Genomic DNA, 16,659 nt, shown 5'->3' on the forward strand with positions numbered 1-16,659 from the left:
TGGAACTATTTTGAACATTTGATTCATATGTGTGAGGTAGAGTCCAAGATTATTCACATGTTTGATGAAGTAACTACTTGATGTTTTGCTCTCATTTATTTAATTTATTTACTAGCAACTCATGAACAATTTGACCCTATTCACTCAAGTTGCTACCTTGCTCAAGGATGAGCAAGAGTCTAAGCTTGGGGATGTTGATGAGCGCAAAAAGAAACATGTTTTATAGCACCTAAATTCATGAGTAGTGACAAGAGTTAATCTCGGCAATGTCCACTGTTATGGACTAGGGTTTTTAGGAAAAGGGGGGCACTGGTGTTTTTGTCGATTGGTCAGACGAACAAGGTATCCGACGTATATTGATGGTTGGCAAAGTCAACGGAACAACTAGAGTTACAAGGATTCTGCTATGAAACAAATATCGCGTGCCCTCCCCAGCGTCTCCTCATAGCCTTTATATAGTAGGCTAGGTCCTAGAGGCTAACCAGGGCCGGTTACAATTTACAATGTCAGTTTCCCTTTACACGCTATTACTTTGCCTATTTTATCTAGTTCTTGGGCTTCGGATGCTCTTGGGTTTCATGGGCTTCATATACTCCTTCCTGGATTCATACAAGGGATAGTGATCATGAGGACCCAACATGATATCCCCATGTCAAGTAGTGTTAGGATTTCATATTTTACCGCGTTGGCGCGGACCTATTCTATTTGTTTCGGGTAATCTTACAAGTAAAGAGGAGGATTCGCAACGAGGGCAAAAGGAGACCAATTCTAGGTGAAATAATGATAATTTGAAGCAATAAAGACATTTCAACAATGAACCAAACCGAGCCAAGGTAAAATTAGCGAAGATATGATTCCAGAGGCTTTAACAACATGTGGTAAAGTCAGGCCGCCCATACCGCCTGGTTGTACCACCCGTTGTTAACACTTCCTCGTCAAATATAATCCGTCCGTGTAGTCAGATTTGAAAATGAGACATATAGCTAGCAAAAAACCACGAAACCTGACCTATAGGTGGGATCCGGAGGGGGAACTCGCAAGAAGGGATCCATCATCACCGTTGTTGGGATCATTGGAGGCAAAGGCATCAATATTCATCACCATCATCATGACCATCATCATTGGGATCTTGTTGTAATCCTTAACCTTGAGTTGGATTTGTACTTGTATCCATTCGATCTTCCATTTTTCCATTCATAGATTCATGATGATGTTATTTGCCTCCACATGTGAGTAGATCCATTTGTTCTTGGGAGATGGAGAAACCCTAGACAAATTATGAAATGAAATAAAGTCTGTTGATTGTCTATTAGTTATGAAGTGTGTTGGTTCTTATCAACGACGTTGTGTGTTGTCTACGTGACTCTACTAAGAATCATCATTGCATATGGTTGGTGGTATGTGGATGTACATGTGACAACAATCCGCTGCCTCTATCAATCATGTGTACACGAGAATAACAAGAACCAATACCTATGACCATGACCATGGGGAGACACTTAGTTACCGGACCTAGTGAGACATGAGAAAAAGGTGCTTCCGGGAATCATCCATATGAGGAACCTTGCCACACACAGACATATATGAAAGACAAAACCGATATTCCTAATCTCAGGCTAGTGGTGTATCCGCACTCCCCGGGAACATTTTACCCTTATTGAGTCTCTTATAAGAGGCAATTAAACCTTTGACAATCAAGTTTCACCGTGTATTCGATTTACTTTTGAAAACTAGTTGCACACGATATCTAACCTTGCAGATATCACTCCTCACCCTCTCTCTTTTCTCTCTCTCTCTCCATTTTGAGTTATTATTTTATTCAAATAGAAAGTGCCACGTGGTGGTTGTTACCCGTTGGTCGAATTTTCACACACAACATTCTTTTGTTCTCTTGTTATTTTGCACCGAAGTCAAGAATGCATGCAACCAAAAAAAAAGAAAAATAACATTAACACATGTCAAAAAATTAACAAAATGATATGAAAATTGGTAGTTGTACTGATAAACATCTACAATAAAAACTAAAAAAGATGGAGGAACGAGGCCTGGGTCAGTTGGTTAGTGGCGCGTGGCCGCTTGACACCGAGCCCGCCGCCCGAGATCGATCCCTAGATTTCGTAGTGTGTATATTATTTTCTATTAGTACAAGATATTACGTGGACACTACTCAATGATCGAGTGTTTGTGCACTATCTTTCCTTTTTTATTTTTTCTTTTGTGTTTTTTGTATACTTTGTTGTGTATGCTTAGATCCAACAAAGAGCAGCAAATGCAAATTTTACAAACAAAACATATCATGTTGATGTGGCACCAAGCGCACATGAGCCATGCCTCCTCCTTAGACAGTTGGACACACTGGTGTCCACAGTCAGATAGCACAGCCGATCACACCTTCCTCCCTTCCCCTTTTTCTCTCCTCCATCACCACCCCTGCCTGCGTCCATCCTCTTTCTCTCCCTCCCTCCCTCCCCACCCTCCCTCACCCTCTCTCCGTCCATCCCGCTCCCCCACAAAACCCTAGAGCACCTACCTTTCCCCACCACCAGTTCACAAATTCCGACCGGAGCCGCCAGCCGTCCTACCCTGGAAGCTCGCCCCTCGCCCCGCCACGGCGCGATCTACTCCCCGGCGGTCCCGACGTCCCTCGCCGTGGACCGGACAGGCAGCGGCGCCAGGCGATTCCTCTCTCCTCCCAGGTAGGTCTGATCTACCCGATCCCGTCTCCCTTAATCCCTTCTCTTTTTTTTGGTGGATCTGGTGAGGGCGGGGGCTCCGTCGTTTTCACGCCCAATCTCTCCCTTTTATTTCCTCCGGCCAAATCTTTCCGTTTCTTCCCTTCTTTCCTTGCTAGATTTACGCCGGTCCGGTGGGTAAAAAAAAAAAAAATCCCCCCATGGATTAAATCCGTCTTTGGGCATACTCGATATGTTCATTCTCGATTTAATGATTTCATGGTTGCAAAGGTTTCATCTTTCTGTGCTACTATGCGTAGTTTCGCTTGCGTGGTCCAGCAAGTTTTCGGAAGCGGATCTGCTCCTTCCCTCTCCCTCCCGTCCAAAGATCGACGCTTTTTTTTCGCTAGGTTTCACGGCTATCATTTCATGGATCTCGGCGACGAGCCTTCCAGCCAGCAGGCCGAGAGCGGTGGGGAAGAGAGAGAAGGGCTCTACTGTTTGCCTTGCTTGCTTTTTTGTCTGTGTGGGGTCTTGTCAGTATATCCAGCTGTGCATGGGCCTCTCGGGACTCGAGCTCCAACTCTTGCTACCTTGTGGCCGCGCGCGCGTCTATATTTCATGTCCCCAAAATAAGTAAAGCTTGGAGTTTTCAGTCTGTAGCGAGGTCGACTCGGAGGAGTGCACAGCTTTGCTTCCTTGGCTGCGCGCGTGTTCTTTGCAACAAACGCGCACCTATTTTTACCTAGGCCGTATATTTGGCAAGGAACGCGTACATCAGTAGTAGCTGCATGCGTGTTTGGTTGCGTATCCGCCGAGGGTCCATACGTTACTTGCTGTAGAGTTGCACTCATTAATTGTAATAGCTTTGCTTCGGCTGGCTTCGGTCTGTAGTGTTTACTGAAGTGGCTTCGTCCTCTTGTGTTCTCTATATTCCATGAGCTGGCTGAATGTCTTTGCTTGCATGCGTGGACCTGACGTTGTGTTTATTCCTTCTTTGTTTCAGGCTTTCAACTTTGATGCTATCTTTCTGTTGAGATGAGTATTCAGAGCTTGATCCAAGACACAACGTACTTCGGCGTTTGAGGTGGTTCTTCCTGTTCTCTACGTACATTCCATGAGGCATGAGCTCAGTTCGTTCACTTCCATGCGTGTGGACCTGAGATTTGTGTTTTTTCTCTTCTTTGTTTCAGGCGGTCTACCCAGCTAGCTTTCTGACGTCGTATTCAGACTTCTGCATGATCCAATATGCCTGCTCCGGTGTTTGAGGTGCTCCATTCTGTTGCAAGATCGTCGTTGGCCTGACCTGCAGGAAGGGTGTGCTGTGCTGTGCTGTGCAAGTTGCAAATGGAAGTGGCTGCAGGAGAGGAGAGTGATGGAGGTGGTGGTACGGGTAGTAATCCTCCTGGAGGAGCCACTGCTGCACCAGCGGAACTACTGAAGCGTCTGGATGCAGTAGTTGCTGAAACTGGTGGCACATCAGCAGATGAGCAGCCATGCGAGCATTTCTCCATAAGGTAATCTTCTTGGTGTTCAGATGCTTGCACGTATTAACTGTCCTATCATGCCATATAGCACTGTTTGACACGTCAGCATACATACACTTTGCACACTCACCTCTTACATGGTTATCATCTATACATGGCTGTCTATTTATATGTAAGCAGATGAGTCCACTAATTCAATATTTAGTCATGTGCATTCCATTAATCTCGGTAATTAGCATTGTTTTTTTTTAAGTTATACTTTTGGTGTTTCATTTATCCTGTGTACTCTATTGTCCACTAAAGTCTTGTGTATGGATGCATTTAAGCACATGATCATCAGTGTTACACAAATGCATGTTTCTGTAAGTCTCTGTGTTGAATAATTACTGTGTTTTTTCTTCACATTTTTTTTTCTGTGGGTGCATGCATTATTCTGGAATTGATTTGTATCTGTGCATCTGACATTTTCATAGAACCAGCTGATGAGTGAAAATAAACCTAGAAAATTTGCATTTTCCATGAACTTTCTTCCCATCTTTCTTATGCCTAGGTCCAGTACTAAACTTGTTGTAAGATTTGCATCTAATGGGGTGGTTAGAAGCTCAAACATATTGCCTCTCCAAATTTGCATTTTGTTCGAAGGCTTCCCTTTCTAGTCATTTTAGTGCCAAGAGTTTCTGGAGTTCATATTTGAAATACATTCATCCTTTCAGGTTACTACAACTAATTAACATGTCCGTCATTAGTCAACTCCTTTTTGCTGATATATTAGCTTTGCCTCACTAATATGTTTGCCCCACTGTGCTGCCATGTGTTTTTTCAGAAACAAGGCAACCTTTTCTTGTTGATGAGAAAACCAGTTGCATTCTAGCTAGCTGGCTTTAAAGTTTTCCATCTCTCTTTCCTTCAATGGACATGTACACATGCATGTCTTATGGTGCTACCTCTTCTTTAATAGTACACCCATGGCCTAATTCTGTGTGATATTATTCACTTTGGTCCCATTTTAATATTACCATTAGTACACTTAATTATTTTCATATGCATCAATAGTTCATTCGTATACCAATTATAGTCATCATATTTATGACTTCATGTGTGCTTATGTACACTATACAAATTAAATTACAGATATATCAGTGTACGTCTTTCACATATCCTCACATCAGAAAATGTTACTTTTTTCAATTGTGTTAGTTACGCATGTCAGTAAATACCCCTTTGCCTGAACAACAATGTTTCTGGTACAAGCTCTGAATGAATATCTCTTCACTTGGTACAAATTACATTAAAGATTTATCAGTGGACGTCTTTCACATATTCTCACATCAGAACATGTTACTTTTTTCAATTGTGTTAGTTACGCATGTCAGTAAATACCCCTTTGCCTGAACAACAATGTTTCTGGTACAAGCTATGAATGAATATCTCTACACTTGCTGTTGAAGTAGTTCTGCCTATATAAGTTCAGAGAGGAATTTTCTGAGATGGGGTTAACCTACATTCTCACTTCTTTTAGTATTCTCGCTGTACTCAAATTTCTGATAAGTTATCTCACATTTTAGTACTATAGTTATATCACATACATTTTGCTATTCTTCTTATTTTTGTATGAGCTACACACTTTTCCTCCAATTATTTTTCTGTGACATTGTGTAATGTTGTAGTGTACCTGTGATTTTCCGTAGATTTTATTTTAGGTACAGTTTTGTAATGTCAAAAAATAACATCCAATGCTAGTGGTGTATAGGTACACCCAGCTCAATTACAACTATCCTCTGTATTCATTGAAGCAAACAATGTGCTATTGCATATGATGTGCATCTTATTGGTGATTATTATTTTTATGCCAGAGGGTTTGTGGCTCTTCGGAAGATGGATGCAAAGTTTTGCTCTCTGTCTCAGATTTTTAGTGGTCAGCAACAGTTTGACGAACGCCATAACAGTTCATACCCTTTTTTGGTGTCAATGTTTCGACGATGGGATTGCTCAAAGTGCATGGGCAAGACCAAACTCTCAGATGATGTGACATCTAGAACTGTTTCTATGGGGAAGAATGTCTCAAGGGACGGTTGCTCCATTAGATTTGTTCGGAGTACTAAAGTGCCTATTAGTGTTGATTTCAAAAGCTTATTTCCTTGCACACAACAAATAGCTCAAGGGAAGAATGCTGATAGATCAACACTTTTGAAGACTACCCCAGAAAGCAATTCCAAATGCAACTCACCTTATGAGGCGAACACTGATCCACCCATGAAAGGTATGGTAGAGCTTGATAAATTTCTAAATAAGATTTTCTGGTATAAACTTAGCTAACGTAGCTGTTGTATCCTCAGATTTACAGGGTTCTTCCAGTAATCAAGCTACACCCGCCAATCTGTCAGATAATGCTTCTGCTGGTATCATGACTTTGCCTGAAGATTCCCAGATTAGAGCAAATAGAGAAGGAAATGGCATCACAATCCCATCCAGTCCAAAACTTACTGAAGCAACTATGAAACGCAATGCAGAAGACACTAAAAAAAACAAGGAGGTTCTGAATGTTGACCTCACTCCCAATGTTCCTAAACCAATAGATGGACAGAACGGTGATCAGGTCTGCAACAGTGGTCCATGTGAAGAAGCAGCTCCAAAAAGAATTGTTAGATCAACTTGTAAGAACAACAAAGGCAAACCTACTGCACAGGTTGGCAGTTCAGATGTGAAAATAGGTCGGAGAAAGCAAATAAAGCTTCGACTGCTATCAGAAATTATCAATACTGATCCAGCAGGGGGTTCTAGAACTGATATTGAAGTTAATGCTGGAAAAGTTGCTGATCCCTGTGAGGATGATAGGAGTACAGATGATGATGTTTCTGTTAGCCATCAGGCAGTGGGAGAAATCAGTTTGGCAAAAGAGAAAGAGGTTGTAGATGATGAATCTTCCCTGATGAACTGGATGAAGAGAATTCCTAAGAAATCAAGAACTGCGAAGAAAGATTTAGAACAAAAGGATTTCGATTCTTCTGCTTCAAAATCTACTGCAGATTTATTTGCCTCAAAGGATACGCATCATGATTTTCTATCCTCGGGTTGGAAATTGAGCAAGAAAAACGGCCTTCGTACTATCAGTACTCAGCAAGGTGATGAAAGTGTTCAGAATAATAATAATCTAGAGAGAAATACACAAAGCGCAGATGACATGAGCCAAATGGAAGCTGATAACTCCATTGATAGGTCCTTATTTAAGAAAAAAACCATTAGTTTGAGTAAGAGGAAAAGGCCATCAACTGCAAATGTCCAGCATGATGGTGTTCTTCCTGTTAGCCGACAGGCGGTTGGAGTAATCTCGTCAAAAACTGCTAAGAAGAAGAGAAAGTACAAAGGAGCTGATGTTGTAGATGATGAGGGATCTTCACTTATGAACTGGATGAAAAAGATTCCCAAGAGATTAAGAACTGAGAAAAGGGATATAGAACACAAGGATTTTGATTCTTCTGCTGCTAATTCAGAGTATACTGTGGATAAGGTTGCTGCTAAAGATGTCCACAACGGTTTTGTATCGTCAGTTCAGAAACTGTGCCAGGAAAAAATACTGTTTGCTACCAGTACTGGGGATGGGGAAGGTGATGAAAATAGTCAGAACAATAATCTGGAGAGAAGTGTGCATAACACAGATGGCCCAGATGGTATATGCCAAATGGAATCTGAGAACTGTATACAGAGGTCCTTGTCAAAGGTTAAAAAGGTGAGTTTGAGTAAGAGGAACATTCCTTCAACTGTCGATGCCCAACATGGCGATCTAAACACTGAAAACAATACTGGAAAGACATCTATACTCAGGACAGATGATCAATGCCAAATGGAATCCAGAAACCCTGTGCAGCAGCGCCTGGCAAAGGTGAGAACTAAGAACCCTCATTTTGTTCTATTTAAATTAGTAAAATCATTTAACCAGAAGGACATAAAAACCTCCTATAGAACTATGACAAGCAAGATGAATACATGCTTGATGTACCCCCCTCCACCTCTCGTTTGTGATTTCATGATCTTAGGTTAATATGAATTTTCCAATCTTCACTCCACATAATTTATTAATTATTTGCAATGGTGCAATATTTGTGTCAATGCAATGAAAATAGTGCTTCTCTGCTAAATATTTTAAAATATTAATGTTTTGCCTCATTTATCTTCTCAGGTTTCTCCAGTTAAGCGTGGTATCCGAAATGTGACCGCTCTTGAGCAGAAGATACCTAAGAAGAGAAAGAAACAAAAGCAACAACTGATGTATGAAAAACAGGCCATAATTGATGACATCCCAATGGACATTGTTGAACTGCTTCTGAGAAATCAGGATAAGAGACCGCTGATAACTGAGACTGATTCTTCTGATATTAGTCATGATAAATCCAAGATAGTGGAAGATGAAGATTGTACTGTAATAGCTGCCGAGGATGGTCCAGATTTTGCATCAAATGTGATTGACACTACTTCCCAGAAGAAGCCTTTGGCACCAGATAGTTACCAGAAAGCATCACGGGAAAGTGTAGCACCTACAACACAGGTTACCAATATGCATGCTTTGAGATTACAGACTCCTGGTTATTTAAAGCCTACTCAGGAATCACAGAGCACGGGAGAATTAGTTACTATTGCTGCGACCTCGCCACTATTATCACAGCATAAGGATCAGTCTATTGCTGAAGCGCCAGCTGACTGCCGGAGCCATAAGGGAGAAAAGAAGTTGACGTGGGATTCTTTCGAGGCAGCTCCAAGGGATTCATCAACCTCAACATGTCGTGCTCAGTTCAGATCTAGCACTAACGCAGTTGATTTAACTTCGAATCATGTGGCCGGAGCTTCTAATAATTACCATCCCACTCACCAGCTAGTAATTTCGTCACCTGACCACTATACAGACAGAGCAGTTAACCCAGTCCAGGCAAGAACTTTTCCAAGTGCAATGCCAACCATGGAAGATGGTAACTTGTATGATCTAAGAAATGCTGGACAATCAGGTTTTTATCCAAGGGAAACCATGCCTGCGACTCATCTCCTGAGACTGACCGATCCACAAATGTTAGCCAGCTTTCCAAACTATGAAGGGTCTAGCAGGAACCAGATGGAATTTCAACTTCGGAATTCATACTATGCACATAATCAGTACATGGGATCAGCTGGCACATCGTACGGAGCACAAAATCAGTACATGGGATCAGCTAGCACATCGTATGGAAGTAACCTGAATGGGAGTAATGTAAATGGCATAGGATCAGCTAGCACATCGTATGGAGCACACAATCAGTACTTAAGATCAGCTAGCCAGTCATATGGGAGTCACCTAAATGGCATAGGATCAGCTAGCGCATCGTATGGAAGTAACCTATATGGAAAGGTTCCATTGACATTGGAAGATTTATCCCGGCCTGGGTTCCAGGAAAATTTGCACAAACCGTTACGCCCACTTCCTAGGGTTGGTGTGCTCAGCTCCTTGTTGCAGAAGGAAATTGCAAATTTGCCGGAGAGCTGTGGGACACAGTATGGTTACAGAATAGGGGCGTCAAAAGGGATGACATCATCGTTTGATATACATAGAAGGGAAAATGTTGAGGCCTTGAACGCAGGAATGTATTCAGCAACATGGAATGTGCTGCAGTTGGGTTCTGCTAGTTCCAGTCCAGGATTTTCTTCAGTGAGGAATGGTACAGCTAAATCTTTGACAAGAGATCAAGGGAGAATGACCAGTCCCTTGGATAGGCTCGTAAGACAGGATATCTGTGTAACCAACAGAAACCCAACTGATTTTACTACAATTAGTGATGACAATGAGTTTTTAAGGGAGGATATATGAAGCAGACAGCCGGTGTGCATACATTCCAAGACATTTACAATGCTACAAGGTAAAGCACACTATTTTCTTGTAAAAAGATCACCTTGATGGAAATGATCGACTACTTACTAGTAATTGATGTTGCGTGCAGGCTCCTTGTAAGATATGGAAGCTCCCTTTTCTGGATGGAAAGATTACAGTTACCATGGGCTCTCAAATTGCAGCCCCCAGCTTATGTATGTAATGTAATAGGCGAAGAAGAATTACCCTCCCGAGGTCGTGTGTAAGCCGGTGAACTATCCTGACCTCGCGCTTGTTTTGTACAAGAGAGAATGTGTCGGCTTTTGTTCGTAGTGTGGCTTGCATGTTGTGTGATTAGCACACGTTTTTTTTTTACCAAATGTTGCGACAGATTCAATGGATGGTTGGTTAGTGGTAATGTCAGCAGGTTAGTTTAGCTGCCAGATGTTGTAAACCACCAAGTTATGGTTCACCAGTGGTAGTATTGGCATAAAATTAGCAATAGCTGCCAGATGTTGTAAACTACCAAACTGCTGGTGTTTCACTTTTACAGATGGTGCAGTACTGAGGAAATTTATCCTTTTATGCATGTCTTGATCATGTAATGTTCATGTTCCTTCTCATGTTAGTAAATAGCCTAAAGAATCTTTGAGTATTTCTATGGAAATTTATAATAGAAGCTGCTGTCTAGGTATCATATCAAGAAACCTTAGCCACGACCAAACACAGTTGCTTCAATGATTTCTTTTCATTTCATATAGTTTTACATATTACCTTAGGAACACAAGTAGGCGCCACAGTGCACAAGAGTTGTATAGTTCTAGCTGCTAGCGATGAGATACTTCTGCCATCACCTTCTGTCCCATTTTTTTGACACAGCCATGGACCATCTGAACATAACATTGCGCAAAGGCCTTCAAAATGTTCTTCTTGGCTTACACGAAACAAGCTCTTCCGCAAAAGTACCGCCTACAAAAACGAAGTGGAAGTGTAAATTGGAAATTGAAATGCCCAGGCGGAGAAGCTGAGGCCGAACAAAACAAAACAATTGGTGATTGGTTCGAACAGATGATCGTAAACGGGAATCATACCTTACAGACCGACCGGCTCCTGTCCGAGTTTCCTTGCGGGCTATCTCCTTGTGCCTCCGAGGTTGAAGAACTGCTTTGATGGCAGTGTCGAAAACAGCCTTGATGTTCTATCAACAATCATCAAGGGGAGAAGACAATGTGTTTTAGTCTTGTTAGCCCACACAAACTCTTGAAACCCCAAGGCTTTCATTCACTGGATGCAGCAGAAAACATACCCTTTGTGTCTTGGAGCTGCATTCCACGTAGGCCACCGCCCCTATTTGCTTCCTGAGCTCCTCTCCCTAACATTTACAGAGTTAGTTCGTACTTTTATAGCTGGAAAATGTCGAGCTGGTTGCTGTCATCTGAGTGTGAAAGACACAAACCTGCTCAGCTGTTATAATGGACTCAGTTGGATGATCAGCAAGATAAGCTCTATCTTCTCGGAGATCTGCACATTCATTTGGGAAGTTGATTGTACAACAACACCAGCCAGAGATATACATAAGTTGCAAAATTTATATGTGGATTTAAGCAGCATCCAACTAAAAAATCTAGAAAAAAAAATGTCAAGAACATACCCAACTTGGTTCCAACAAGAAGTACAGGAATGCCGGGCGCGTAGCGGCGAAGCTCCGGCATCCACTGCTTGGAAGAAATTTAAAGTCAGGTTATTAGTTATGCACTTGATTTAAGATAAAAAAAACAAGAGGCAAATATGAGTGCAATGTGAGTGAGTGAGTGCCTTCTTGTGCACATTCTCATAGCTTGCTCTGCTGGTGAGGGAGAAGGAGAGGATGAATACATCAGCTCCCCTGTAGCTCAGAGGCCTCAGCCTGCTGTAGTCCTCTTGACCAGCGGTGTCCCAGAGGCCGAGGTTGACGATGCTCCCGTCCACCGATACGTTGGCGCTGAAGTTGTCGAACACGGTGGGGATGTAGTCCTGCATCGATCCATTATCAGGAGCAACGGTTTTATGAAAACCAGATCAAACCGGCCGGGGAGGTGAAGAAGATAGGGTGGAGATGGCACTCAACGGTGGGGAACTTGTTGCAGGTGTAGCAGATGAGCATGCAGGTCTTGCCCACGGCGCCGTCGCCCACCGCCACGCACTTGATGAACCGGCTCACCGCCGCTGTTCCGCCGTTCATCTCTTCTTCTTCTTCCTCCTCAGCTTCACCGCTCCCTCTCTCTGCTCTTCAGTGGGAAGCACTGCTACAGAACATCAGTGCAGTGGGTGGGTCTCTGAAGGATCTTTTCACTGCCGCATTTGAAATCGGGCTGCCGTGGCAAGATTCCGCTTTTAATGGTAAACCAACTGCGGTGCACGTGGCTACCCGTATCTGACCGAAACCTGATTTGTTTTCAGGTTTGAATCTCCCATCACCCACGCACTACTCACTCCGTTTCATAATTATTTTAAATTTATACTAAAACAACCATAAAATTGTGGAAATGAGGGAGCAGAATACAGGCAGAGCAATAGTACTAGTTGTAGTCTACTAGGAGCATCTCCACCGCTGCCCCCCAAAAGAGGTCGGCAGATGAAGGCATTGGGGGTGCCGGCAGAATTTGCTGCCGGATTGAGGGATGACTCCTCCCACCGGCGGCCCCCAAATTGACCCTCAACGATAAAAACTAAGTAATTTTGGTTTCAAAAAAAAAAAACCAAGTAATTTTAAATTAAGATGATTTTAATTTTAATTTAGTTTTTTTACAATGATTTAAAAGAAAGTTCACAAAATTTAAACAAAACTTAAATCTAGATCTACCGGCGGTCGTCAAACTCACTCTAATCGAGGGCGGGGGTCCGCCCCATCGCCATCGTCGTCGCCGTCACCATCCCAGAAGGAGGACGCCAAAGCGAAGCTCGAGTCGACGTCCATGTCAATGATGGCACCGCTATCCATCTTGGACCACCACTTGGCATACTCCTCCTCGGCGACCAGGCACGACGTTCGCCGATTCCGCCAGAGCCTTGACTAGCCCCGGCGAATCGTCCGGATCATCGGGCCCGCGAAGAGACGCCTGATGCTCGAGGTGGACACCCACCTTCTTCTTTTCCTCCTTGCAAGCTGGTCGCAGAGGCTCCGGCTTCTGTTGCCGGAACATGATGCTGGAAGAGGCGCGTCAATAGGCGGTGGGGAATGCTCAGTCTTTGGCACGTGCAGCGGTGGCCCCGAGCGAGACGACCCGCTCCGGGAGGAACAAGGTCCGCAACGGGGGAGTGGAGGTCTGTACCCGTGGGCGTACAACGCCGCATTGACATTGCGCCCATCCCAATACCTATGATGCCCGAGACGGTTGTACGAACCACCATAAGGGCCCTAGGTTGTCGTGAGCGCTGCCCAGTTTGGGTCTTCCCACTTCCACAACGGTAGCGCCACCCAACACTGGGCGATGTACTCCTCCAACTGCCGATCTTCTGGAGGGAGCGGCATCGCGTACCCGTCCGTGCGGATCCGCCATCTCGTTGGCAGCCACCAATCCGGCGACATCAGCAGGTGGTTGGTGTACAACACCTCTGTCTAGCCGATGGATAGTTCATGCGGTTTGTAGCCACCGCCGCCGGACTGCCCAGCTTCGTTGTTGTTCAGCGCCTAGTTTGGATAGGTTTGCGTGAGCTTTCGAGGGTGCAAGGGGAAGAGGTGGGGTGAAGTGCGGCAGAGTGAGGAGCAGGGGTTTATAAAGCCGGGGGATAGGCAGGTGAGCCGGCTGGTCTTCGCCACTAACACCGGCGCCGGGTGACGAGCCGTTACTAATGGAGCTTTACAACACCAGCAAAAAACTCTTGAAATGTTGGGACTCCAAGTGCAGGGTGTGTAGTCCACGAAGCAATTTTCCTCACAACGGTGACTCGAGGGTGTATATCGAACTCTCGGATAATTGAGCAAATAGTTGTCTCTCCCTCTCTTCTTCTAGCAATCCTGCAAAGTAAAATAAAGCCTTGTGTCCCCAACTCCACCGTGTGGTTGTCAAGCACAAGGTTTCGCGTAAGTAAATAAAAAATAGTAATAAAACAAGTAAAACTAGATAAAATAAAGTAACTAAGTAAAAACAGTAAAAGGGTTGATTTTTTTTGGGTTTTGGATGCAAATAGGAAAAGTAAATATTTTCGTATTATCGGATTAAAATACTGCAGCAAATAAAAACCAAGATAAAAGCAATATAAAGGTGTTTCTTATGTTAAAAATGGACCGGGGTTCATGGGTTCACTTGACTATTCTCTCTTTCAAGTTGTAGTGGACAATAACAATTCATCAATGAGATATGAAGATGCAAAATAATAACATGATACACATTCATATGGGCATCACGTCCTAACATAGAGATGATGCAACACATCTCTCTTATACTCCACAAGAAAGGGAAAACTCCATGCATTCTTGTATTATGAATTAACATAAAATAGCCATAAGTACTTTGACATGATGTTTCAATATCAAATATGCATCATCACTTTTGTCACGTGATGAACATAGCACATGCATTCACTTTATCCCTAGTGAGATAGCAAAAGAAAAGGCAAAACATAATAGATCATGAATTTGTTGTCACTATTCAATCACTGAAACCATGCTACTCCATCTAATACACACATCACCCCACACACGTTCTTGCATAAATGTTGTATCAGAACAAATACTTAAGGACGAGGTACATAATATGCATCTATCAATACATCTTGCACATAATATGATCAGATCTCATAGCACAATATCATAGAATAAGGATCCACCATATAGGTATTACAAATATGGCCATAATCATGTAGGGCAGCTCATATGGCATTAAGAACTATGAAGGACATGAGATAAATAGACCAAGCTACTGCCACAAACCCGTGGTCCAGAGGTGGACTACTCCCCCATGATCATGGTGATGATGAAGACGTTGGAGAAGGTGGAGATCCCTCCAGCAGTGATCTCGGCGGAGTTTCCCCCTCCAATCTTCGTTGGTGCAGCCTCTGTTTTCGTGTTTCTATCTTCTGCGTCGCTCTCCTCCCGAGAACTCTTCAGGGCCATATATATAGTGATTTTTAGGTCAAAATACGTCTGTGTGCGAAAGAATCAAGTGAGTTGGACGATCGACGGCCGAAAGAGGCTGAGTGGCGCGCCCAGACATGTAGGGCGTGCCACCTGGTCTCTTTTGGGCCTCAGGCCCATCCAGGCATGCTTCCAGGTCCCAGGGTGCTTTTCTCGATGAAAAAATGACGTTCCGAAAATCTCAGGTCAATTTGACTCCGTATAGGTCTCTGAAAGTGAAAATTACACAAAACAGGAAATTTCTGTTCTGCAGAGTTATAAACTAAATAAAGGGGATCATTGGTAAATCCCCGTAAATCAATGTAAAACATGGTATTATCATCATATATGGTGCAAATATGTGGGAATTCAATATGATAAAGGACAAAGTTCATGTATGCCTTTTATATGCATCAGCATCAACAAGCTTAACCTATGCTCGTCCCGAGCGTACAGGTGATAAAACTAACATGAACTTGAGGACTGTTTGTCCTCTCTTTTCTTTGGATATTTATGACTCTTGAAAAGTAAGATGGAAATATATGTGCTAAACCTCCAACAAAATAAAAAGTAGAGAGAATAAAATAAGGTTTTGAGATATGCAAAACAATAATAATAAGCATCGGGTACCATGCATCTCTTGTGTGGAGATATCTATGAGTCATGTGTTTGACCTCTTATGAGTAAACGTTGCCTTATTTTCTTGGTTGCTAAGGATTACACCTCTTATTACTCAGCTCCGAGTTACCAAAATTTTTCAACACACATGTTTCAACCAAGTATCTCAATGGGGTATCTTCATGCCGCTTGTACAAAGGACCAAAGGATATGGATATCTCAACTATAGGCCATCCATACCGGGAAAACATGAACAACAGACGTTGAGCATCCTCTCTAACACTCTGTCACTTTTTTCTCTAACTTTTTTTTTCTTTTGTTTTCTGTTTTCCACTCTCTCTTTCTATCTCTCTCTTTTCACTAACTCTTTTTATTTTAAATTTTTCACTCTTCCTATTGAGGATGCTATCTGCTGAAACTTTCACCATGATTAGGCATGTCTTCCGTTAGCGGCCCATTTCTCTTCTCTAACATGCATGCATACTTACTCTTGATAACCTCCACTTATTTCACAAGATATAACCATCAACAACACAGAAGAAATGATGATTAACGCAGGGTGAAATACGTACCCCAATGGTGCAATGTTGAAATACGTCCCCATTAAATGTGGTTATGGTCTACCTCATTACTCATAATTAGTCAAGAGAGTGGATTTGGTGATCAGGGAGATACATAAGCACCCGGTTATCACCGTTGGATTTGGTCCACCACCATTGGATTGTGATACTCACTAACGGGCACTAACGGCCACTCACTAATGGACACTACCTTGCCGGCCTCCACCTCGCCGGCCTCCACCTCGCGCATCTGAGGTCGCGCCAGTGTCTCCCCGGCAAAGCGCGTCACCATGCACCTTCCCCGCGTCTCTCTGCCCTTCCACTCGATGCGCTGGACCGCGTCGATGCGTGTACAGTGCTAATGTCGTTAGACACGTGTTGAGCAGAGAAGGGGTGC

General features: G+C 43.1%; 2 protein-coding genes across 2 annotated transcripts; one reads left to right on the plus strand and one right to left on the minus strand.

The window, feature by feature from the left end:
• The first annotated feature begins 2,445 nt into the window (after window positions 1-2,445).
• LOC127342007 (uncharacterized) lies at window positions 2,446-10,578 on the plus strand. The gene is made up of 7 exons (XM_051367948.2): window positions 2,446-2,696; window positions 3,679-3,759; window positions 3,866-4,189; window positions 6,013-6,419; window positions 6,496-8,039; window positions 8,337-10,038; window positions 10,120-10,578. The coding sequence occupies exons 3-6, from the start codon at window positions 4,020-4,022 to the stop codon at window positions 9,987-9,989; spliced, it is 3,774 nt and encodes a 1,257-aa protein (XP_051223908.1). The 5' UTR covers window positions 2,446-2,696; window positions 3,679-3,759; window positions 3,866-4,019; the 3' UTR covers window positions 9,990-10,038; window positions 10,120-10,578.
• A 120-nt stretch (window positions 10,579-10,698) lies between these two features.
• LOC127342008 (rac-like GTP-binding protein 1) lies at window positions 10,699-12,344 on the minus strand. The gene is made up of 7 exons (XM_051367949.2): window positions 12,097-12,344; window positions 11,805-12,002; window positions 11,641-11,704; window positions 11,446-11,510; window positions 11,296-11,361; window positions 11,081-11,187; window positions 10,699-10,958 (listed from the first exon to the last, which is right to left on the minus strand). Exons 1-7 carry the CDS (start codon window positions 12,208-12,210, stop codon window positions 10,925-10,927), a joined length of 648 nt encoding a protein of 215 aa, XP_051223909.1. The 5' UTR covers window positions 12,211-12,344; the 3' UTR covers window positions 10,699-10,924.
• Window positions 12,345-16,659: the final 4,315 nt, after the last annotated feature.

Source organism: Lolium perenne, chromosome 3, assembly GCF_019359855.2.
Source record: "Lolium perenne isolate Kyuss_39 chromosome 3, Kyuss_2.0, whole genome shotgun sequence".
NCBI lineage: Eukaryota > Viridiplantae > Streptophyta > Magnoliopsida > Poales > Poaceae > Lolium > Lolium perenne.